Source organism: Clarias gariepinus, chromosome 16 (genome assembly GCF_024256425.1).
Source record: "Clarias gariepinus isolate MV-2021 ecotype Netherlands chromosome 16, CGAR_prim_01v2, whole genome shotgun sequence".
Taxonomy (NCBI): domain Eukaryota; kingdom Metazoa; phylum Chordata; class Actinopteri; order Siluriformes; family Clariidae; genus Clarias; species Clarias gariepinus.
Genome location: NC_071115.1, coordinates 13,063,368 through 13,089,544, shown reverse-complemented (window position 1 = coordinate 13,089,544; position 26,177 = coordinate 13,063,368). Strand labels below are relative to the sequence as shown.

The following is a 26,177-nucleotide window of genomic DNA, read 5'->3' as shown; positions in this document are numbered from 1 at the left end:
TTGATATATTGTGTAAAGAGCAAAGATACTTTATATGTGTCAATGTATTTCTACAGTAAAAAGTATATCCTACAGAAAAAAAACCCAGGCTTATGTCTGCTCTTTATATCAAGCAATTAATTTGCATAGTGCTAAACTAGTTTTTATGAGGCTTGATTTATAAAGTAAAAAAACAGATAAAACTTTCTGAGAATGGATTTGCAAAATCTCCCCGATTCATGAAGGTCGTCACGGAAATGCAATTAAAACGCTTGGAAAATGACGACATGTGAAGAAATAAAAAAAAAATACGAAAATATATCCTGCGCCATTGAGTTCTTGATCGGAGAAAGCATTACCTGCAGTGTTCGAAGCAGTGCACACTGTTTATGTGACCTCTCGAAATAGCACGTGTACTACCTTCACACATCGAAAAAATGTGAGGTTTCCTCTTTGTCTCCTTTCTCACGTTCAATTCTACATGCGCATGTGTATTTTGTGTGTGCGTGTATATATATGTGTGTGTGTGTGTGTGTGTGTGTGAGAGAGAGAGAGAGAAAGAAAGAGAGAGAGTAAGAGAGAAAGAGTAAGAGAGAGAGAGTAAGAGAGAGAGAGAGTTTTCCTTATCTAAGGGTATTGTATGAAGCCAACACACAAAGCATTCAGGAGACAAGGCCAAGTGTATTTGCTTACCTTCCGAATGTTTAACATATAATTTGCAAAATGCTAAGTAAAAAAAACAACAGTGTTTACAAAATATTATAATATTTAAAAAGACAATATTTCTATTTCTGAACGTGCAGTTAGAGCTCGTTTTTAGAATCTATGTCCGAAAACTCAACCAGCTATCAGAAAGAGACTAGTTATGCTCGCCTTTACTAAAAACCCCAGGTTGCAATGACCATATGTCCCATGTGTTGGTCCAGGAGCCGTGCACTTCCCCATTGGGCAGAGGATGTCTTCTCCACCCTGTGTGTTCTGTCAGTCCACTGGTTCACTAGTTCACCGTGTCAATCTACGCTGCTTCGCGCAGGCAGTGAGAAGCAGAAAGGCAGATAGACGGTAGAGGTGAAATCTTTCGCCTGCTGGTAACTTCTGTCTCTTACGAGACACACGCCGAGACGAGAAGTGGAGTCCGGAATTCTTCACATAGTGGAATAAACTGTGTACTAAAGACCGTTCATTTAAGGACGTTGATGTACCTCGCGCGTTCTAGCAACGTCACTGGCCAAAGACGAGATTTTTAAAAAACTAAACTATCTCATTTTATATCTTTCAGAGTACGCCATTATAGTACTTATCATTCGTATGACTTTTAGTTTACCAAGAAGGATAAGCTTTCGTTTGCGCCCTTGTAAACTCTTTGAAATTGTGGAGGAAAAATACATTCCGTGACTTGTTCTTCTGTTCCATGAGCGTCTTGAACAAATATCCCAAAGACGGGCATTTTCGTTGAAGAGACTGAAGGAATGCTGGAAGTCAGGTAAGGTTTGCAAGCTCCAACTGACACCACATGCCTTGATTCTTCCTAGTGTCCTGAGCTCCACTGCCGACAAGTCATTAATTATCCGTTGTGTCTCTCAGGCTGGAACCATCCCTGGGTGTGCCCAGGCTCGAAAACCTTTTGTTTTCAAACAGCTGAAGATAGATGCCTTCAAATAGGTAACTGAGCAGGGCTTAAGGTTGTCTTTCCGTGGTTTAAACATTTTGTTCACCGTTGCTTGTATCTAGCCTCTAATTAAGTTTCTCTGTAGGCTTTACAATACCTTATAAAAGTTTCGAAGATGCATGGTTTAGTGATTTATGACACGAAAAAAAAGAGTAGCTACTTAAAAAGGTCCCAGTTTAGATTTATGCCCCCACCCATTGTTATGGTATCAGTCGTCCAAAATGCACAACTTAGGATTATTATTTGTCCTTATAGTTTGTCCATAGGATTTTATATATACAACACTCTGCCTTAACAAACCGGTGGCTAATAATTCATTATGGCCCTATGTGGATGATTATGTTGAATCATAATGTATAATTCTAGTCATCCCACATGTTGACATGAACGTGGACTTTATGAAAAAATAAAACTATACTGTCTCTACATCAGTTGTCTTCACATCAGGCGTTCATAAATAATATTTAAGGCTGTGTATTTAATACCTCTAAAGTTGTGCATAATATTGTACCGTTATTTCTGAGGATAGAGCAGAATCTATCTTGAATTTCCGGACACATTGTGTTGCTTTATATAAGGAATTTGCTGCAACAATTTACTGAATAAAAATGTGTTATATGTTTGCTGTTTAACATGCAAAACACATTTCTTCAGGTCTCTATTACGTTTTAATCTAGTCAATAATCAACTATTCAGCTAGGCTTAGAGCTTATTTTAACTTTCTTATGACATGCTAGACATTTTGAAATATCATTGTCCCCTATACTCCACATATTGTTGTGTTAATCACAGCAGTTAGCGAAACAGGACAATTATGTTGTGATATATCAGTCTGTTATTTATATCCAATGTTTTCAGTGAAAATTGGAAATTTTTATGTTCTCATAATTTAATTGATTTTAGCATAAATAATTAACAAAGTACCAGAAATAGACATGATATTAGGTTGGCTACAGTGCAATATCTACCCAGTTCCAGTATTTATTTATACATGGTGCATCAAAGAAATGTATTTTTTCCCACAATTCTGCTGACAGAAACAGATTTTGTTAACCTTGACACACAATCTTAATGTCCATTCAACAGCTGGTACATGCATGTTTATTCAAATACATGGTTAAGTTTTTTTAACATACACTAATTAATCTTAGTATTTTATACATCTTGAGGTAAATTTTCTAGGTATAATTTATGGTATGTAGGCGATGTATCAATACCACAACTAGCACATGAAGTCGTGGCCTCCTGAGTCGTTTGTCATATTTCGTGAAACTGGCACTTTTCAAGCCCAGAGGCCATGAGACTCCGTTGACCCAGATTCCTGCAATCGTCCTCTTTGTGCTTCTCTATTGAAACCAAGTTAAATATTACCCACACTGAGCCTTGTTGGTCTTTAAATATTAACTTCTTTCACAAAAAAGCCATGGATTTTTGCCCAATCTAAGTAAAGCACGTGTAGCCCAAACGAGGTCATCATAGGCCATATGCATACTAATTATATTTATAATATATAGCATATATTCAGGGAACGTAAACATTGACCCATAACTAGAACTCAAGAAAGTAAATTTTCTTAGTGAAACATTGACATATAACAAGTGTTGAAAAATCGCCATAACGCATGTAACGACAACTCATGGTTATACCTTACGTTTCTTGACGTTCCATGGGGATGGAATCTAGCATTTTGGGAAGGTCAGTGCTCCAATGAAAGTTAATTAAAAATCGAGCATATATACTATTTGAGGCTATGTACGTGGGTGTCAGAAACCAAGCCCACTTCTAACACTCTCTCCCAGCACTTGCCGAAACCCCCATTAACGTTTAAGATTGGACGTTTGCAAGTTTGGTGTGTTGAAAGCTCCGCGTCATCTGTCAGAAGCAAAAGAAAGGAAGATATATAGCAAGCAATTTTCCCGCTTAAACCAAAAGTTGTCACATTTGGTTAAACTAATTAGTGCACTCTAGAGCACATAGTATATAAATATATATTACATTTACTCTATGTTTAAGATTGTTATAGGCAAGTCTCGGTAAGCTAGATAATATTATATCAGAGAGAGAGAGAGAGAGAGAGAGAGAGAGATTGCCAATGAAGTTGGACGTATAAATGTTTACTATGTGAGTTGCTGTGAGTGTGTGCTATGTCTGTAATACGAGATTTAAGCAAATGATTGGTTTTATTGAAAATCAGTGTCTGGTAAAGAGACTTCAGCTCCCAAAAGCCAGGGCATCTACTTAATATGCATTTTTATAAATTATGCAGGAGTTCTTTGTTGCAAAGCCTGCAGAAATGAACCGAGGCCAGCCCCGCAGTTGTTACCGTCCGTTTTTTCGATATCCTTCGTAATAATCGAAACCTTCTGGAGGCTTTCATTCTGTAGATTTGAGTCTGGTTCTGTTTCGAGTAAAATATCGTTGATGTCTTGCTTCTTTCCTAGCCAATTCCCCCACTAAAAATTGGCTCATCAGCTCTTCTGGCTGGAAGCTGCCTCCTCCCTTTGTTCTGAGCGCAGCAGCGTTCGTGCTTGCGGGGGAAGGATCACCCTTCACTTTCTAGGTAACTTTAGGTTAGTCCAGCAAGACTGCGAGTTGTTGGCGTGTTAGCGGGGACAAAAACCACACAAAACTGCTCGTTTAGTGTTTGAAAGGGCGCCGGGGATGGACGCGAGCCAACGGCGTGCGTGAGTGCGGGGATGCAATAAATAACTTTATAGCGCTATAGGCCGCAGAGTCGGGGAGGTCGGGGAATCCTCGTTTTGATTTATGTGTTTGGGGTAGCTGTCAGGAGCCGGCGAACGGGAGCGTCCAACGTTTTTATTCCACTTTTAATAAGCGCTACTATGCAGACAAGCAAGGCCATTTCATTCCATTTCTACTTAGGCCCTCGCCTAATGTATATCCTTTTTCGGTTCTCTATGACTCTCGTTTGGATTAGAAACTGTTTTAAGGGAGGATTTTTGACAAGAATGGTGGGGCTCATGTTTTATGGTCGCCGAAAAACGCTTGCTGCTTTTGTAAATGTTTTATTTGCACTACTGCTACAACTTTATTATTATTATTATTATTATTATTATTATTATTATTATTATTATTTCTACTGTAGTTGTCTTTTGGACTTAGAGAACTTATTTTCACAATTTAGATTTTTTTTTTAACTATCCAGAGCATGCTTGGTTTAGCTTTATTTTAAAAGCAAAAATGCTTTTGTAATTAGAAGTAAATGCAATGACTTTGAATTAACTTTTGCTTTTAAAAAAATCTTTTTATAGATCTAAGCTTTTTTCCCCATGCATAAAGGCTTAAAACAAAATGATAATATCCGAATAAGAAATAAATAAGAAATGTTCCTTACGTGTATGTTTACGTCTGCGATGACCTAGAAATATACCCTCATATAATTTAAAGTTAACGGTACGGAAACGGCGGTCAATTATCAAACTGCTTCAACGTTTTATGTATGTATGGTTTTAAAATGACGAACTCAATATCTTATGTTTTTTGTGTCTAACTTTAGTGCCTTCGAGTTATCGGGAAGCTGTATCCTTGCATAAAATCTAGACGTGAAAGACGTTATCTCGGTAAGTGATCCATTTTTTTTTAGTGTAACATGTGACCGTAATTCATATCTTTCCGATTACATGCTTGACAAAACACATTCCTTCTTATGCCCGAGTCATTGCATTGATAGTCTATTATGGGAATTATTGATTGAATTTTGCAACCAATAATAACCGATTTGAAATAATGCTGTCTACGAGGTAACCAAGTACTACTTTTGTTTTATTTAGGTTAATTTGTTGTCTTGAAGTGTTTTTTATTTTATTACGAAAATTGGACTACCTTTTAAATAGCACATAAAATCTTAAAAAATACTCTAAAGCCCGCCTTTTACGTTATTAAATAGAGGCACTCATAATGAAGTTGTTAATAAATCCTCTCAATCTTTATGATCTGTGTAGAACGATTAATCAATGTGAATCTTTTGTGTGCATGTCCTTAGTGCCGCTCAGCAATGGCCATATGGCCAAGAACATTTGGGTTTTGCGTTTCTGCTAGCTATGTATATATATATATATATATATATATATATATATATATATATATATATATATATAAATATATATATATATATATATATATATATATATATATATATATATATGTGTGTGTGTGTGTGTGTGTGTGTGTGTGTGTTTACTAGCTTAGCAATAGGTGAATAATAAAGATTTGCCAGGCAGTCAGTCCACACTGGAACAACATTCCTAGCCTGTTTTCTTTTTTGTGTAAACAAACACACTAAGATAACAATATCAACCGAAGCTCTCTAATTATTTTTCCATTTGCTGGGAAAAATGACACAAAAATGTAGAATACTATTGAGGGATTTTATTTCACGCAGGGTTCATGCAAGGTTATATAACGAAATTTAAATTTGTAATATTCCAAATTTAAATAACGAAATAATATATATATATATATTATATCAAATTTCGTTATTTAAAAAAATAGCATTTATTATTATATATTATTTTACAAAATTTATTAAATAAAAACGATTGGATTGAACAGGAAGCCAATCAAATCTTCTTTCGTTAATTTGAATATACATTTTGGACCTTTTTATATAATAAATCTTATAGATCTTATATAAAATACCTCAATAATAAACCACCTCAAATTTCAAACAGAACAGTAACTGGGAAAACAGTTGGGCTGAAATCATCGATAGGTTGTATAACATATATCGTATAACAACATATTACTCTGGAAATGTTTTCTACTTAAAAGTGACCTTATAAAGGTACAATGTTTTTCCTCTCGTATATTTAACCCACGCATTAATTAATTATTAATCTTTTAAGAGGACGCCTGTCACACGTTTAGTTGTAGTTGCACATTTTGGAACAATGCCGTAAACGAAAAGAGTTGCAGACACCTACATTTTTGCCTCATGCCTTCCTCCCACATCGTTGCTGATGTTCTGTATTCAAGTACCTATTTGCAAATCACCTTTTAACAATTGACTGTTTACAACTGTCGGCGAGAGGTAGAAGTCATAAATCTTAGCAATGTGTGTCCAGAATAATAAAAATACGAGAAACAGAGGGGGGAGAGAGAGAGCGAGAGAGAGAGAGAGAGAGAGAGAGAGAGAGATTTTTAAAGCATAATGTTTTCTTTCCATTTTGTTTACCGACTTTGCCGTTATTGCCTTTTTTATATTTTCCTTTGCTGAATTACTAAAAAAAAAAAAACACTTAGGGTATATAAAAGTGAGACAAACGGAACTACTGAATTTGTAAGGTGTGCTCCTTAGTCGAGTTACAGTTGTGTGATCAGGACTTGTCGGTGCGGTTAAATAAGTAAAAAATAATAATCTAGCATATATTTGGGTGCTTTGTTTTCACACTCCTCCCTCACTTACAAGTCCGCCTGCTGTCTGTTCCCTCGTTCTCCGACCCCCTCCCAACCTTTTTTTTTTTTTTTTTTTCATATTTTGCGCATAAGTTGTGCAAGTTGGTTGTGTTGAAAAATATATAGTACTACACAGTCAGAATTTCGGTTTCTGTCCAAATAGCAGCATAATAGCAAAAGCTCGATGTTGCCATTTATTATTTACAAATAGATTATGTGAGGAAACAAATTACTTTTGTCACGTTTCTTTTTTTATATTTGATAACTACATATGAGCATATCCTGACACCTTGTGAGAAGTGGGATGAAAAGAGGTGGATTTCCGCTTGTAGGTCCTCCTGTCCTACTCGCCTGCAATTAGCATAATTTTTCACTGGTGACGCTGTTTGATGGGGATTAACGCTCGTGCCTCGCACATTCAAAGCCACCCCCGTTATTTTCAAACAGCCGGAGAGGCCTGTGATGACAATACAATAACCCACCAAATGGGGAGTAAAGGGCGAAAATAACACGCACAAATGCCAGCACCCGAAATTCAACGGGGAAATGTGGCGGCGGGGAGTCGAGAGCCCCGTTCGGATTATGATGTTCGGATTTGCACGGTGAGTGAGAGGAGAGAGGGTAAAGGAAGCGAAATCTGAGGCCATTGTTATCAGCGAGCAGGGCGTACCAGTCGACAGGGCGGCCAGGAGCAGCGCTGCCTGTCCATTAGCCGTTCTCTTCGCATACCTTAGATCTTTCATGCTTAAACCGTCTTCCTCCTTAAGCCAATCGAGGGAATCAAACCAGGAGCGCCCGCACTGTGGTGCGGGCCAACCGTGCTCGCCATACCCGCCGTATGATTCTCGATTACTGGCTGAAATATCGAAACGAGGACGAGCTTTCGGCTTTTTTCCCCTTTGATTGCAGACTGACCGAATGTGAAAAAACATGGTGCCTCCTCGAACGTCGCTCGTCAGGGGCTAAGGTAAGCTGGTTTGAAATAGGCTATCAGTTTGTGAATGGCGGTATGTGTGTCCTAGTGATTTATGACCATACGACTGCAAACGCGGTTCAAGAAGAGTTCACAACGCCTTAAGCTTCCAGGCAGCAGTCCTCTTTTTTTACCCCTCTAGATCGTTTCATGGCTCAACAAATTCATTTTTCCAGGCTCACATTTTGTTCAGTATCAGCGAATCACATCGGGTTGCATATTGACCCACTGTCTTGTGTGCAAATTAACGTGTTTGATTACAAAGCCCTGTAAGAAATATGCTATGTGCAATTTAATTTTGTATAGCTAAGCGACAATCTCAAAGTCTCGTAAATTTCCGAGATTTCCACAAACGGTTTCGAGTGACACTGTGATGCTGTTATGTGGTAAAGCATACGCTTGTCCCGGACCCTTTCTCCATTAATATGGGTTCTAAGTAAAAAAGTATTAAGGGTCTGCTTTATATTTTTACAGATCCATGCATAAGTAAAACTGTTCTGTTATTATATTTTTCTATACACTCCGTATAGAAATTTCCGTCTTCGATAGCTAAGGGGCGCCCAAGCGATATTCTCTTGTGTTGTTTTGTTGACGTTTCTCGGGTTAGCCCCTTTCTTCCAACCACATCCTCTCTTGACTCTATAATCTTGTTAAGGTTGAATCTAGAGAAAAGTTGGTTATTGTGTTACCGTAACAAGACGGCCAGGACATTACGTGTTCCATTAAATGAAACTACGATATGATTTGATATCTACTGGCCTAGTACTTTTCCCCCTCCCTCTCTCGTTCTCTCTCCCTCTCCCTCTCTCTTCCCTGAACAATTCCATGGATTCCGTCCGTCCTCATCGAAGATGAATGAGATACATTTGTGATGTGTTGAAAGTTGATGTCCAAAAGCTGTAGTTCAGGTTCTCAGTTATATAAAAAGAGATCCAAAACACAATTTCAACGATTTTAACGTTAAAAATGTATGTCATTTCGGAGTTGTTGCATATTCTTAATTGTTGTTTTTTTTCGTTTTCAAACAGCTATTTTAACTGATTAGATTTTTGTAGTCAAGTCAATTAAATGTAAACAGTAAATTAAATGTAAACAGTTTATAGCACAAAATCTACCATGTCTTCCATATTAATTTTCTATATTAAATTTAATAGTACTAAATGTAAGCATTTTGTTTTTTGCAATTATCTAATAAAACATACGTTTTCACGATTGCTAAAATAATTCTGACAAAAACTGTTATTTGCAGGCGTTACAAATGCATTGTGTCATTTATGTGCCTTATATATATATATATATATATATATATATATATATATATATATATATATATATATAAGCTATTATGCAAAATTTTTACATAAAAAATAGCCAAATTGCTCAACAACAATTTTTTAAAATCATTTTATATGAATCTCTATCTCTGGAAGACTCTCTTTTGACTAACAATTTTAAATAAATGTCAGGGGCTTTTAAGCATCTAAACGAATACCCTGGCCTTGTCCTTTCAGCCACCCTAACGGGAGAGGAGGTCTCGACCATTTCCGGGATTAGATTAGTCTATTTTGGTTCAGCGAGCATCATGAATCATATTTAGAGAGGGCTTCCGGGGACGTCTTTCCACGCCACGTTTAAAGTGTCCACTCCTTAACAATGGTGTTTTTTTTTCAGGGTTTTAATGTTGACCAAATACATTTGTGTGTAACTCGAGAAAGCCTTGTGGAAATGGCCTCTGTGGATGAGACATATTCATTGATTTGTCTAGGCTGCTAAACATTTTGTAGAGCCCAGTTTTTCTAGGAGGCTATATGATTCGTATTAATTTTATTCTTATTATTCTTATTCTTTTACTTATTATTATTTTAAGTCTTCTGTTTTGGTTAACCTTGATTAGGCTCGGTTAGCCTTAAATATTAAATAAGTAAGCAAGCAAGCAACAAACAAACAAAGAAAACCCAAAGTACATTAAGTACTTGTTCAAGTGTAATAAATTCAATTTCTTTTCTCATGAAATGCCTCTCTATTGAGTAAATAAAGTAACTAATAAGTAACAAATAAAATAATTACAATAAAATGTAAAAGATTTTAAAGGATAATTTTACTGACTAATCAAAAACAAAGCATAACAACAGACCATTAGAAATTAATTTTTAATTTTAATATTATTACATAAACAATAATTATTACTTTTGAACGACTTGTATGCTATTTATGGATACAGAAAATAGACAACGAGATATTCATTTTATTAGCAACAATATGACAACAATCTCATGAGAAGTCGTGTTGATCAGAACTATTTGACAGAAAATTCATCGAGATATCGAACGTAAAAAGATCGTTTAAAAAAATCAGTTGTTTTCTTGTAGATAAGGGTGTATAAAACGAGACAGAGAGAAAGACTGCAGTCCAGCGTTGCCCGACATAGCATCTGCAAGCAGCATTGTGGGAACGCGCTATTCATGTCATGGCGCTTTTCAGAGCAGTAAGATGGATTTACCTTGCGCCCCTCTTATTATGTGCCTCTTATAACCTTTCAGGTCAGCTTCCAAGAAGCCGTTGGAAAAAGACCGTCACGTGACATCGGGTGCCAATGTTCTTCCAGAAGGTCGTCAGGACCCTGGTAGCCGGTAACGCGAATTTTGGAAATGCAGAAAACCACCTACTACGACAATTCGACATTATTCGGAGGTTATTCGTATCAGGGGGCAAATGGCTTCAGTTATGAGGCCCAGCCAGCGGCTTTCCCGAGCTCGGCACACCTCGATGGCGATTATCAGAGGTCTGCCTGCTCACTGCAGTCGCTAGGCACCAGCGCACCCACTCAGTCACAGCACGCCAAGACGAAAGACCTCAATGGCAGCTGTATGCGTCCCAGTCTACCATCTGAACACCACCAACCTCCCCAGGTATCTCCTCCTCAAAATCCTGTGAACCCAACTGGATCTAGTGCCCCCCAGCAGCCGGGTGGTAGCGGCAGTGGTGGGGCTGGCGGCGGAGCTTCCACCAAACCCTCCACCAAGTCGTCCACACTTACCCAGAACCCGACCATCACCAAGCAGATCTTCCCTTGGATGAAAGAGTCACGTCAGAACACCAAGCAAAAAAACAGCTCCCCCAGCGCAAGCTCGGCTAATGGTGTGTGTGCCAACTGCTCCTTACCCTTTAATGATTACTCTTCTCCCAACCCCACCTGCTCCTGCTCGCCTGGGACAGATGTTGACCAGCATATAGGTGTTATGTTAAAGTAGCATTAGCACGTGGGATGTGTTGTGGGATGTGTTGTGTTGTAAAAATGGGGCAATAAAATATCACTTATTACTAATTTTTTTTTTTTTGCTATATAAATGTATCTGAAACGCTGGTTATATTGTAGATAATTATTAGTGCTATTTCTCAGCCAGTCTAATACACATATTGCGGAAGTTATATTTTTGTGCTAGCTCGTGGATAAGGTATTGTAATATCTTCACAAAGCACACGTCATGCCTTGCAGAACAGTCACCAACTATAATCTGGCTCACTCCACGGTACGACTGGCCGTGGGCTTTTGGTCATAATACAATTTACATATACCCGGTCAGTGTTAGGACACGCATCTATTAATAAATGCCATTTATGAAGTGTTGACAACCAGTATCAAGGGGTAAATTTTTTCGTGGCCTGTTTTATTAAGGGGAACGATGCATTCAATTGCCGCTTGTAGTAATTATGTTTTATTTCATTCCCAACCCAGCGGAGAGCAGTGGCGGCGAGAAAAGCCCTCCGGGTTCCGCGGCTTCCAAGAGAGCGCGCACAGCCTACACGAGCGCACAGCTTGTGGAACTTGAAAAGGAGTTCCATTTCAATCGGTACCTGTGTCGGCCTCGACGCGTAGAGATGGCTAATCTTCTCAACCTTAGTGAAAGGCAGATCAAAATTTGGTTCCAAAACCGACGCATGAAGTACAAGAAGGATCAAAAGTCGAAAGGCATGGGTTCCTCCTCAGGGGGGCCATCCCCAACCGGAAGCCCGCCCCTCCCAATGCAGTCCTCAGCTGGTTTTATGAACTCCATGCACTCAATGGGCAGCTATGACGCGCCTTCGCCGCCATCGTTCAACAAGCCTCATCAAAACGCATATGCCATGTCATCATCCTATCAAAATTCTATGAAAGGTTGTCCCTCGCAACAGAAGTATGGCAGCACAGGACCAGAATATGACCCACATGGGCTGCAGGGTAGCAGTGGCAACTATGGCACTCCTAACATGCAGGGTAGCCCAGTGTACGTAGGAGGGAACTATGTGGATGCCATGCCGGCCACTGGGCCCTCTATGTACAGTCTCAACCACCTGCCACACCACCAATCTGCCAGCATGGACTACAACGGTGCCACACAGATGTCGGCTAACCAGCACCACGGACCGTGTGATACACACCCGACATACACAGATCTGTCAGCGCACCATCCTTCTCAGGGTAGAATTCAAGAAGCACCCAAGTTGACGCATCTGTAACAGGTTTGGGGAAAATACAAAATAAAAATTGAGATAAAAGGAAAAACAAACAAACGAGCAAACACGAACCCAGGGGACGATGCAATGGGGTTGAAAAAGATGATCCAGTGGTTTCTTGCCGTTTCAATCACAGCAGTTGGTGTTGATGTTGTCCTTTCATTCACCTGTGAGCACACTCATTAGTTCATAAGACATCTTACAATCAGTTCTGTATGCATAGCTTCGAAAGCCCTAATTAAAATAAAGATAATTAATAGTGGGTAAGTGTGGATAGTGTATGACAATTAATAGATTATTTTTCTGTATGACCCTGTGTGACTCCCTTTTACGCCATCGTTGGCATGTGTGTGTATTGTGTCAGGCTATGGCCGAGTTCTTTACTGTAAAAACTGCTTGAGGGTAGAGCGAAGAAAACTCTTAAAACAAGCGTAAGGAAACCACTGGATTGTTTTTGTTCACTTCCCTTTTTCCACATACCTCTTTTTGTTTAATAGATTCGCTCAACTGTCTTTTTTTCTAATTCACCTGCCTAAGACCATCAACAGGAAAAGCTCATAGGTAATCACTTTACATATAACACGACTTTAATCTACATAATTTCGATAAGTTAAATGCTATTTTCGCACTGTGCTGCATATGGCCTCCTCTTGTAAAACGACTGTAATTGGGTAATACTTATTAAACTCATACAGGGTAAAGAAAGACTATTTGAGTATTTGAGAATTTTAGTCAATAAACAGTCGCCCCAATCTTTCTCAATTGCTTGTACCCCTCCCTCGTTTTTGTCCATTCCTTGTCCCCAATCTCTCTCTCTCTCTCTCTCTCTCTCTCTCTCTCTCCACACTGAGTTTGCTTACATCAGCCTTCACTAATGAGAAAGGCAGACATTTTCTCTTGTCTTGACTTAACGTGGAAACAGGGTATAAATGAACAAAATGCATGTCCGAGATGCAACGCAGTGGTGTGGACGTTTCGGTTTACGCCTAATGTTTTCTCGGCTGGGCATCATTGTTGCACTTAGAGTTTACATTTTGATGGGTAAGGAAAAAGTAAATCTTATTTTGAAGCGAAAGACCTTCAATCAGCGTCTTTCGGTATGTGTTCAAACGAACATTCATAAATATATATTTATTTGTTATAGCCAGTTTAAATACTTTCTTTTTTATTATTTATCCCTCATGTATTTATATCGAGAAAGTGTACTTTTTTAGTATTTACCTGTTATACGGAAAAGACATTGTGTTCTTGTCATTGTAACTAATTTTGGTTATTGTATTTTTAGAGACACCTAGGTTTACGTTACCCTTGTACATAAACGACTTGACTTGTACAGGGTGCGAGGCAAGGGAATCAAACCGTTCCAGCATAGTCGGAAATTAGACAGTATAGCGAAACTTTTTTTTCTTTCTTTAGAAGAAATCTTAAGTTGTTCTTTGTAGTAACATTGATTTTCTTGTTAAGAGTTGTCTGTTGTACAATTCTTTAATAAAATATTATGTTAATCATTTTCATTCTAGTCCTGCACTTCTTTAGTATAGTGATCTGTGCCCCACCCCCTCTGCCGCATGTAAACTCTCTCTCTCCCTCTCTCTCTCTCCCTCTCTCTCTTTCTCACACACACATACACACACTCTCTGTCTCTCTCTCTCTCTCTCTCTCTCTCTCACACACACACACACACACACACACACACACACACACAAAGGTGTGTATATATCTTCGTCGCTTCTAAAAGTATCCAGCAGGCCGAGTCACGTGACCAGAGGTCAACTCAGTCCGTACACCAGGTTTATTTTCTGAATTTAAAGTTGCCGGGTTTCTCTGTGATATACAAATAAAAAGTCCAGATTGGAAAAACAAGTAGAATAAAGAGAACCTGGATTCAAAGAGTTTATTTACAAAACATTAAAATAGTCATAATGAAACGTAAATATTTTTTGCTTAATAAATAGTGAAGTAAGTAAAATAGTAAATCATTGGAATGCATAACAAAACGATTAGACTAAAATAGTTTTAGTAAAACAAAAATAATAAACATCTTTAAGTCCAATAAAATTTCCTAGCTTACATGCTGATCGCATAACTATGTCCCAGCAACGAAGCTTGGACATTGCAGCAGGTTCCTGTATCAAAGAAAATGTAGAGTTTATCTACGGTTTATAGTTAGAATTACTTTTAAGCTAGAATTAGGCTAAAAACGACCAGGCAATGCGTATAGATAGATAGATAGATAGATAGATAGATAGATAGATAGATAGATAGATAGATCAAAATTAAAATGATAACCTGTAAACAATATAATGAAATTAATAAATTTGATTCCTTAATTTAATTTTAAAAAGTGATAAAGAGCGCTATAATCTGTAATAAACTTCATTTTGTTAGTGGACCTCTTGAACTGACCCGCTCTATATATTCACTGGCCACAGCGTGCTTTGTATACCCCTTTAATACCCAACCACCCACACACATTTTATGTTTTCCTCTGCTTCCTCCCAACCACGATAACAGCAAAAAGGAATTCAATTGCAAGCAATTCAAGACATTTCCAGACCTCTGGACATACATGCGAGACCTTTTGGCGCCCCAGATTTTATTGCAGGAAACAATTCTATACGTAAGTTGCAAATAAACAGTGAAACAAATTTTAGGCTCATTAATTTAGATATAAAATGCGAAACTCTGTGTAAATAGAGAAGCTTTCTTTGTTGTAGCCGTGGAGGGAAGAGGCGAATTCTTGAGGGTGGTTCCTGTCAAGCGCTTTGCCGGGGAAAAGATTGATCACCACTGCTTCTTCAGTACTATGGAATATATTCTGACCATGTGTTATTCTTTTTTGTTTAAGTTTTTTTCACATTTGTGTTTATTAGGATTTATTTATTATTTATTTATGTAAATATACTATTTTTTAAGTATAAGGTATTGTTTTGTTCCTCATGCGTGCTAATTCAGAAAATAATTTACATTTCATAAACGACCCCTCAGCGAACCTATGGTAACCTATGTGATAACTTGTCCTATTTAGAAATTACCTATGTTTTATTTTTTCTTTTCTTTTTAACAAAACCTTTTCTTTAAAAAAAACTAAAAAACTAATCCCATGCTTATTGCGATAAAATCATAATTATGCATGCTTTTTAAAAGATACATTTTATTTTAGCCGAAATTTAGCTGCAAACTTACATTCACAAAAGTCCCCAATTTTAGATGCCTCTTTATAGATGAAAAGCTGTAAAGTAGTCAACCACATAGGCTACACCAGTCGCGATGTTCTGTGCAATGATGTCCAAGACCTAAAATCTTTCTGATATATTCCTGTTTACTTGGACTACATACATGAAATAGCGTTTATATATACACACATATGCACCCACACACACCTATTGTCATAATAATGCTGCATTTCTTGTCTGTTACTCTTGTCAAAAGTTTTAAGATTAATGACTCGGCTGAAATATACACAGTTAGCCATATTGTATATGTACTTTTTCATGCTTTTAAGGCCTCAGGGTTACAGCACCCAAAGCGCTTTATTCATATGGCCATTGTCTAAACGAAGACGTTATTTAACCACCCACACTGAAAAGCATTCAAGCACATGACAAACGTACGCATTTTTTATTACACGTATTGTTATCGCGGGAATTCTGCGATCTTGAATATTTGATCAATATAGAAAATGCTTTCTTTTGCCACCAGGCACCGTATTTTCATTGGTTGCGACTAGTCATGTGACCAGGAATTGGCTGCAAATTCGCCCATAGTCCTCAGTTTAGTAGACCCTGGTCCCCATACGCTAGTAATATCACCAATTATTAAAGCCCGCAAAAACAGTCGTGGTGGGAGCGCAAAATAAAACCTCGCCTTTTGGATGATATTTTTGCGCGTTTTTTATGTCGCTGGCCGCCCATTTTGCTTAGGCAAAGCGATGAATTTTGAATTTGAGAGGGAGATTGGGTTCATCAACAGCCAACCTTCCCTTGCTGAGTGCCTGACGTCTTTCCCCGCTGTCCTGGAGTCATTTCAAACTTCATCAATCAAGGACTCGACAGTAATTCCACCTCCTTTCGAGCACACTATCCCCAGCCTGAGCCCTTGCACAGGCAACCAGGCGCGACCGAGGAGCCATAAGCGAACTGCCTCTAATGGCCTCCAGCTCCGAACGCAAACCACGACACCAACGCAGCAGAAGCAGGGCCCGGGTCCAGCCACGGCCGGTGGCCCCCTTGCCCACGAGTTCCCATGGATGAAGGAAAAGAAATCATCGAAGAAATGCCCCAAGCCAGGAGCAGCGCCCACTGCAGCCACTGCAGCTGCCTCTCCTTCTCCAGCATCCTCTGGTTTCACCACCGCAGGACTCGAGTCCCCCACAGGTCAGCGCACCATCTTTTCTTTTCTTTTCTTTTCTTTTCTTTTCTTTTCATTATTTTGAATAAAAATATGGCTGTTAACACGAATTATAGAACGTCCTATTTACATACATTATTTTACAGACACAACGGGCAATATTTGAAAATATTCGGTGCATATTAAAGCATTGTTAAGCATACGCCCTAATTTTAATGGTTTAGATTAATATGCTCACTTGCTTGAGCACATTATTCTCATTTATCATATCCCTTGTGCTGATACCTTATTTATTGGCAAATGCACGCACACAGCCGCCTTTTATATCGTTATAAAAGCTGTATGATTATAGTATTTTTATATTGCTTATAATATATTGGATTACTAGATAACCAGGTACTGGTGTGAAAATGTGAAACACTGTTCTTTTGAATTGTCCGCAGTTGAGATCAGCGCAGTCTGTAAAATATTTATTCATTATCATGTCTCGTAGCATGGGGTAGCCATTTTTATGTTTGTATGTATCGTAAAAATCAGTGCAACAAAAAATACTGAGCTCGAATGCTTCACGCTTAAACGTTGGCATATGGTCTAGACCGAATTTCTGTTATTGCTACAATGTATTTAAAATAGCCATTTTCGAGAAAGTTTATTTTTTTTTTTATTATAAATAGTCATTTAGTGTGTTTTTTTTTCTCTTTCCAGAAGTGCAAGTCGGATTAGACAATGGCAGCGGTTCTCGGCGTCTAAGGACAGCCTACACCAACACACAGCTACTCGAACTGGAGAAGGAGTTCCACTTCAACAAATACCTTTGTCGGCCCAGAAGGGTCGAAATTGCAGCCCTTTTGGATCTAACCGAGCGCCAGGTCAAAGTATGGTTCCAAAATCGGCGCATGAAGCACAAGCGACAAAACACGCACCACCGAGATGGACAAGAGGGCGAGTCGAGCTGTTTCGAGCCACTCGAAGGCTCTGATGCAGCTTCGCCATTTCCGAATCCGTCTCTGGAGCCGTCCGGTCCGACAGCATCCAGTTCTAGTTCAGCTAGTGCATCCGAGAGTGAGCCGTGCCTTCCCGCTTCTTGCTACGGCAAAAGTGCTGACAATACACAGCCCACGCCTGTGGAAAGCCAGCCAATACAGACCGATTCGGCAGATGGCCCTGACACAGCGGTCCATTCGCCCCCGTACCAGACACCCACTGCCGATAACCCCGATACAATGACGGAGTCGCGCGAGGAATTGCCAGAGAACGCCTTTACACAACCGCAGGACACCAACTCACTAGCGGATCTGAATTTCTTTTCCGCCGACTCCTGCCTACAGATTTCGGACGCTTTATCGCCGAGTCTACAAAGCTCACTGGATAGCCCCGTAGACTTCTCGGAGGAGGATTTTGACTTGTTTTCAAGTACTCTTTGTACGATAGATTTACAACATTTACAGTTTTGACAGACTTAAAAACTACAATCGAAATGTACCCCTCACACTAGCCTACTATAAATGCTTTTAACCATAACATTGTCAAAGAAACGAGCGATTTTTTTTAGTTTATATTCGCACCCATATATCTGCGAGACGGAGCTGTAGCAGAGACCTATAAATTATTGCAGTTTTATGATGTTGTTTTAGAGAATCCACACGGGGATTGCTCATGTCCAGTTTCAGGTATTTTCTCTTTTGTTTATCTGGATTTTACTTCATCCTGAATAACAGATAAATATATGCGGGGACTTTTTCAGCGAAACTCAATCGTTGAATTCTCAGGAAGGTCAAATACAGTGTTAGCTGAACTGTTTCTAGATTTTTTTCCCGGAGACAGGCGTTGTGCCTGCTGATGAATTTTAGAACTAGTTTATTTATTGAGATTCTTTAATAGTAAATTACAAATTATTTATTGTACATTATTTTCATAGTTGGAAATAAAACCTTTATAAGTGTCACAGATGTGAATGATTTACTAGGTTTTCTGTTAGACTGTATAATCATACAATGTTACATGCTCTGATTTTCATAATTTTAGAAATAGTCAAGAAAGTATCATTTTTAATGAATAAGGGCACTAACTAAATAATGCATACGAAATAGTCATACGACATTTGTACTAAGAACAACAATAATGATAATGATATTAAAATACCCCATCAGTAACAACAATAATAATAAGCCCTAATAATAATAATATTAATAATAATAATAATTATTATTATTATTATTATTATTATAAGAAGAATAGCGAATCCAATACAATGTGCATCTGTTTCTTTGCGGTTCATTTAGACTGCAATTTTGTATGTTTGTCGAAAGACGCTGTATTCTCTAAGCTGAGCTGCTCAAAATGGCGTTGTGAGCACAATGAAGGATATGAACAATAAAGGGGCGGCCATTATCGAACGCTTTCGTTCATGCAGAGAGAAAAAGGCTGAACTGAGCAGTCCTCAGTTGTATGTCACGATTTTTCGTGAACATTTTAACACAATTGAAAGTCTTGTCAAATAATTATGATTTTTTTTGACATTATAATCAATACTAGACACCTTATGTAATAGTTGGACATGTCCCAATTCAACATATTGTTAAACAACGAGTAAGCTAGACGAACATGACACGAACAATGCAGCAAAAACAACAATATTAATAATAATAATAATAATAATAATAGTAATAATAATAATAATAACAACAACAACAACAACAACAACAACAATAATAATAATAATAATAACAATAGTCATAGCTGTATTTGACGATTTGGACATTTTGAATATATCATTGCACCAGTGCACCATAAGTTCTAACAAAACAAAACAAAACAAAACAACAAAACGAACAAACCAATAAAAACAACCGAAAAAGTTAAAAAATGTGCATGTTGATGTCTGCATTTGTGCACAAATGATCCGTAAAAATTGATCTTAGAATACAAGCAAGATGCCTACTTTACTATCAACACTAGGGAAGCTTATCTCACACACTCTCTCTCTCTCTGTCCATCTGTGTCTTGTGTCTGACTTTTGTCTATGTGAGTGACAGTCATTTCATTCTTTTGCCATAATGTCTGTAAACTTGTGTATTTATTTTCAAGTATACAGGTTTTTACAGTGATCCCTTTTCTAGAAAGTCTAAGCTAAGCAGAGGTGAGTGGGAAAATGTTTCCTTAGTTGAGGCAAGATAACAGTGAAAAATATACACATATGGATAAAATATTTATAATTATACAGGATATTAAGATATTATCCTATATATAAATTATAAAAAACACTCTAAGTTAAGTTAAGCCTTTATTTGTCACATATACATTACAGCACAGTGAAATTCCTTCTTCACTTATCCCAGCGTAACGGGTCAGAGCGCAGGGTCAGCCATGATACAGCGCCCCTGGAGCAGATAGGGTTAAGGGCCTTGCTCAAGGGCCCAACAGTGGCAACCTGGTGGAGCTGGGGATTGAACTGCCGATCTTCCGGTCGGTAACTCAGTGCCTTAGCCACCACTGCCCAGTCTGCTACATATAACCGCAAAGATTTTGTAAAGAACCTTAAGATAGAGCCACCAGTCTCTCCAATGTAATCTCATAGTGAAACTGGTAACACATACTGTATAGGATCACATATCATGACAATCTCAATGAGCACACTATGCCAAAATGTCTTCTATAATGTTCAGCAACTATTGTAAAACTAATAGGAAAGATATTTAGGTGCATGTCTGTTCAAAGTAATACAGTGCCTTTAAATGGTAAAATGTCCTTGCAGTACATTTTTCAGGTAAAATAGAGTAGGCATGTATATTGTAAATATTTATGTGAAATCTCTGCTGCTTTGTAGTCAGTGCTGTACCCTTAGCAATAAATGGAGCAGGTAAAATAATACTGCACATTACTGTACTTACATGCACTTATCTGTTGCCCATTTAGAATTTTTAAAAGAGAAGTTATGCCAATAGGGTTATAGCAATTTTCCACCCACTAACAAAAAAAAAAACATTAATCTAATATGAGAGAATCTGATTCCACTTTCCTGGAAAACGTGACCTGTGTATGGTAGAATAAAGGGTATTAAGGGCATACAGTCATGTGATCCCTTAAAAGCTTGATACTGAGTCAGTGCTAAAACCCAGTCTGTAAAAAAGCCTAGATTGATTCTAGTGTAGTTTTGTTGCTCCAGTTTGAACTTCACCTTCTGCCCTTATCATTCTCTTTTGCAATATTTGTTTTTTTCATAGATTTAATCAGTTGTAATGATACACAGTAAAAAAAATCTTGTAAATTTACAATATTTAATTGCCAACTGCGAAGTGCAAATAGTAAAAAATCTATATATTTATAACACTGTTACAATAAATAAATGACCATTAACAACAACACCAACAAAACTCCGCTACAATTTAATCGATACCTCTTGCAAGTCAAAATATGAATAGATCAATCTAAATGTGTTTTTTTAAAACAATCTTTTCAGTACAGAAAAAGATAATACAAATATGTGAAGATGACACAGAGACTGCTAAAATTAACATTAAGTAGAGTAGGTCAGAAAACCAACAAGAAAGAAATTTGGTTAAAAAGGGTTATCTATGAAAAAAAACAAGATAGCTAGCAAGTGTTAGCTACCTAGATATCTATCATCACCATAGAATTTTCGAGATTTTCCACTTTCTCATTAGCTTAAAACTACTTTTCTAAAATAATTACGCAGGGTTTTTTTATATATCAAAACTTAAAATGAAAAAATTAGTGAAATAACTATTACCCTGCTTGCTCTGCAATGGACCTTCCTTGTTCCTGTAGTCTCCTGGGATAGGCTCCAGGCTACCCTGTACAAGATAATCATTATAGAAAATAAATTAATGATTTAATACTACTACTACTACTACTACTACTACTACTACTAATAATAATAATAATAATAATATCAGACTGTCTCCTGTTTGCCCTCCAGCTAAAACATTATTTAAAATAATAACAAAATATGATCACTGTTTGTCTACTTGCAGCTTAAACTTTTTAATAACAGCAACTTTATAAGTTGATCAAAAGCAGATGACAATGTAAACCTTGTAAGGGAGTAACAGAAAATAATAATTCTGAAAAACTTTTCTAGTTCTGGAAGACTTTTCCACTACATATGAAAAAAAAAGGAAGTAACCTATTTTCCTGATGACTTTGGCTTCCTTAGAAAGCTCTGTTTGTATGGAAATGTTGGTGTCCATATCTGGCTAAAGCACTCCGAATTCAGTCACACATGATCAACCACCACTTCGATGCTCAGCCACCTGAAACGACAACACCACTGCATGGTGTTTGCATATTATTTGTTTGTAGGTGATGGGGGACAGAAATCTGTACACGTGAATAGGTGGGGTGAGGGCAATAAAAAAAATTCTAGCTGTACAAATCACAGAAAGCATTCAAAAGACATGTCCTGAGATTTAGCACACCTTGTTGCACCTTATTAGCTTAAATTACTTTTTACATAAATTATGCTTACAATAGAAAAGCTAGCAAGAAGTCTTTAATTTAGTACTAGAACAGAAATACATATTTCTATTCTAGTGCTAAATTAGAGTGCTATATTGATATATATCTGGTGCTATATCATGCCAATATGATGTATTAATAAACCTATATATAAATCTACACAAGTGTTTTAGCGTAACATGTAAGTTTCTAGTTTTCTAATTCTTAACGTCTTTGGTAAATAGCATTTCTATGTACCATATTTCATAACATCTTGCAATCTTCAGTTTGTTTTAGCCTTATTTTCATGTTTTGGTGATTTAAACTAAAAAGGCATTTGTACAGATTGTTCAGGGTTTGATGAAAGGCCTATGCTGTCAAGACTGCTGTCAAGTTGAATGAATTACAGAAAATAATAGAGGCAATATAGATGTGATAAAATATCTCTTTAGGACCCTTAAAATCTATTTTAAAGGATCTATAGTCTATTTTGCATGTTATACATAATAAAAGAAAGTGCTGCTATTTTGTGCAAAACTTCAAAGTTTGTATTATTCTACTATTACTTTGATGTTTTAGTGTGGTAAGAGGAATTTTCCTGCAAACTGATGTAAATGGACGAGCTGATTGTTGTTGTTTGTCTTTTGCCTGCTCCCAGGGGGGGAACAGCAGACCATCCACACACAACTTGGCACAGGTCTTATGCCGGATGCTCCTCCCATTTTATCCAGGCTTGGGACCAGCATTGTATCCAGTGGCTGGGGTTTGGGCATTGGGTGGGAATTGAACCCGGGCCTTCTGCATGGCAGGCGAAATTAGCCAATTTCTGATTGTAAATAGGACAGCAATCTGGAAATTTGCTTTGTCTTGGTTACGAGGTGATTTATTAATGTTTTAACCAATGCAAAGTATTTATTAAAGTCAATAACCAATGCAAATGGACAATCTAAATGTATGTTTTGGAATATGATTTTACCTTATTGACTTAGTAGAGTAAAAAAACCCATAAATAAATTAACATTTAACCAAGACAAAGCAACATGTCCAGATTGCTGTCTTAGTCTGAGCTGATTACAACCAGGAATTTGCAAATTTCTCTGCTGCAGTGGCAGTAATGTTAGAATAAACAGGTAAGAATTCATTAGCTTTTTTTTTTGTTTTTTTCTTCCCTACAAATGTTACATAAAAAATTATTGTCGATAATTTTGCTGCTCATGCTGTGTCACAGGGAAGCCACATAAGTGCTTTTAAATTTTATATGAAAAACATTTCACAGTATGCATAGTCAATCAGAAACTTAGCTAAACCCAAAGTAAAATTACCTGTTGGTGATTAAAGCAGGTAGACAAACTTTACAGCTGTCATTGGTACAGTTTCCAGTGCCATTTACAAAAAAGGGTGACACAATCATGTGTACATAGTGGTATTTGCATAAGTATGGATATGTGCCTGGATATGTTCCTTGTTCACCAAGCTATACTTGAAAAAGTAATAGAAAAAAGAAATGGCTAAAATTTAGTATTTAAATTGAAGGTACTTTTGTCATATTTCACAAATATTTCCAATATACTTTTTAGATAATGCAATAATGCATTAATGGACTTCAACAGTCCATAGCTGAAAATCTTTATTCTAACAGTGTGAAGTTGCTTAACAAACCAACCATTTGTCTCATCTTAGTTTCTCCAATGCACAGCTGCTCAATTTTCATAAAGGAAAGAAAAAAAATCCTCTTGTGTTGGTAAACAATGAGTGATGTATATTATGTATAATATTTTTGTTAATGAATTTGCATGTGGAATATCTAGAATACTTGCATACAAGTTTGCCATGAATTCTTTTAGCCTGATCAATGAATTCACTACTAAAAAGCAAGTCTTTCTTGTCTTTGAATCTTTCTTGCTCTTGTCCTATCTAAAGGTTCCTTTAAAAGGTAAAGTGTCTGAAGATAAGTGGCACGGTAATGCAGTGGTTAGCATTGTGACCTCACTCCTGACCGGTGCCCACCTATGGGTATGTATGGGTATGAGTTTCGAATGTTCTCCCCATGTTTGGTGGGTTTCCTGCCACAGTCCAATGATTTGGCATTTCTAAATTTCCATGTTGTGTGTGTGCTTATATTTTTGTGCCCTGCCCTGGACTGGCGCCCTGGCAGGGTGATTCCTGCCTTGTGTTCTGAGTCCCCTGGGATAGACTCCAGGCCTCCCGTGACCTATGCACAATAGATATTGTGATTTACCTGGATTTGCCATATTTTTTTATTGATGTCAAATTAGATAACTACTTGATTATAAACTACATGTAAACTACAAAGTATTTGCCCTCTATTCATCACTCTTAAATGATTAGGATCATCAAAGTTTTGTTTGTAAGTTTTAATATTACACAGATACCCTAAGTAAAGACTAAGTTATTTTTTTATAAGTCATGATTTCATTTTATTTCGATCTATGTGCTAAAATAATCGCTCCTAATCCTTGGATAGTTTCACCTGTTTTGTTTTTTTTTGGTTCTTTTTTTTTGGGTGTGGGGGGGTGGGGGGGGATGGGTTATTCCAAATTTACTTGTATCTAATTCCCACTCATCATTAGGACCCTGCCACTAGGCTACTCCCAGGCAGGGAGGGTCTAAGACTATTGTGATGCCAGCCAACTGCATCTTTTCTGTGAGCTCACATGTAACACATGCCGAAGATAGCACTATCCACTCCTTTTGCTTGTATGAGCAGAAGCCTGTCATTGGCTGTAAAGCCATGATTGATTTAAGAGCGCTAAGTGTTTCCTATTACTGCCCCCTTCCCATCAAAGCCCCCACCCACCCGCCCGCTGAGAGAGCTCGGCCTACCAGCTCTCTCTGGGCCCTTGATGCACAAACTGATGGCCAGACATTCTCCTTTAGGATTTTCTCTAGTAGAGCGCAGAATTTATGTTTCCATTAATTATGGCAAGACATCCGGGTCCTGAAGCTGCAAAGCAGCCCCAGACATCACACTACCACCATCATGTTTGACTGTTGGTATGACATACTTTTTATAAAATGCATGGATACCATTTTTACCATCTTTCTTATTGTTGAATTATAAATACTGACCTTAACTGATGCAAATGATGCCTGCAGTTCTTTAGTTGTTGTGGTGAATTCTTTTAGAGCTCCTGGATGAGTCTTTGTTTTGTTTTTGGATTATTTTTGGTAGGTTGGCCCCTCCTAGAAAAGTTCACCAATTTTCCAAGTTTTATCCATTTGTTAATAATGGCTCTCACCATGTTTTGCTGGAGTCCCAAAGCCTTAGAAATGGATTTGGTAACCCTTATCAGACTGATACATGTCAATTACTGATTATGTTCCACTTCAGATCTTGTATTCACTACAGACAGGTTCTTTTTAAGTTGTTTCTTGATTCAACAGGTCTGGCAGTAATCAGCCCTGAGTCTGAAAAGTAAAATTTAACTTAGCTTTGCCAAAAAAAAAAAAAAAAAAAAAAAAATCACAGTCCACGATTTAGCATGGGGGACAATTATTTTTTTTTTTACATAAGGCCAAGTAGGATTGGATGGATTTTTTCTTCATAAATCAAAACTAACTTAAAACCTACATTTTTTTGTTGATTCTGGTTATCTTTGTGTTTGTTTGTATTGATTTGTTTGATGATTTCAATTATTTAATTATTACAAATATAAAAACAAAAAAAAAAAAACAGGAAGGGGCCAATACTTTTTCACTGTACTGTAGCTTGTAAAGACTTGTGATAGGACTTCTATGTTATAGACAAAATGTGCATTAAAGCTGCAAAAGTTAGGTAAATTAGTTTTTCTAGGTAAATTAGGTATTCTTATCTTTATA

The 26,177-nt window shown here is 37.4% G+C and overlaps 2 protein-coding genes across 13 annotated transcripts in view; both read left to right on the top strand.

Moving 5' to 3' along the window:
• The window catches only part of hoxb3a (homeobox B3a), a 45,307-nt gene extending 31,263 nt beyond the window's left edge, over positions 1-14,044 (top strand). For 5 of the 11 annotated variants that reach the window (XM_053514478.1, XM_053514479.1, XM_053514476.1 and 2 more), the window contains 3 exons: positions 5,166-5,229; positions 10,577-11,174; positions 11,773-14,044. In XM_053514478.1, the coding sequence (XP_053370453.1) occupies positions 10,685-11,174; positions 11,773-12,533 (1,251 nt within the window). In that variant the 5' untranslated portion in view covers positions 5,166-5,229; positions 10,577-10,684 and the 3' untranslated portion in view covers positions 12,534-14,044. Of the gene's footprint in view, positions 1-38; positions 1,463-1,563; positions 1,642-4,226; positions 4,333-4,362; positions 4,621-5,165; positions 5,230-7,172; positions 8,031-10,576; positions 11,175-11,772 lie in introns of those variants that run through there. The other 6 variants (XM_053514480.1, XM_053514483.1, XM_053514482.1 and 3 more) reach the window with 6 other exon arrangements.
• A 235-nt stretch (positions 14,045-14,279) lies between these two features.
• Positions 14,280-24,818, top strand: hoxb2a (homeobox B2a). Of its 2 annotated transcripts, none has more exons than XR_008365787.1 (3): positions 14,280-16,906; positions 17,586-18,550; positions 22,996-24,818. XR_008365787.1 is itself a non-coding variant. In XM_053514487.1 (3 exons), exons 2-3 carry the CDS (start codon positions 16,405-16,407, stop codon positions 18,332-18,334), a joined length of 1,251 nt encoding a protein of 416 aa, XP_053370462.1. In that variant the 5' UTR covers positions 14,280-15,150; positions 15,248-16,404; the 3' UTR covers positions 18,335-18,945. The 2 variants fall into 2 exon arrangements, 1 of the variants encoding a protein (XP_053370462.1); XM_053514487.1 differs by lacking the exon at positions 22,996-24,818 and having other exon boundaries at positions 14,280-15,150; positions 15,248-16,906; positions 17,586-18,945.
• Positions 24,819-26,177: the final 1,359 nt, after the last annotated feature.

Excerpts from the sequence above, each read along its gene's own strand:
- hoxb2a (XM_053514487.1), top strand. The coding sequence starts at position 16,405 with ATGATATTTTTGCGCGTTTTTTATGTCGCTGGCCGCCCATTTTGCTTA. Across the intron at positions 16,907-17,585 it reads AGGACTCGAGTCCCCCACAG|AAGTGCAAGTCGGATTAGAC; the intron begins GTCAGCGCACCA and ends TTCTCTTTCCAG.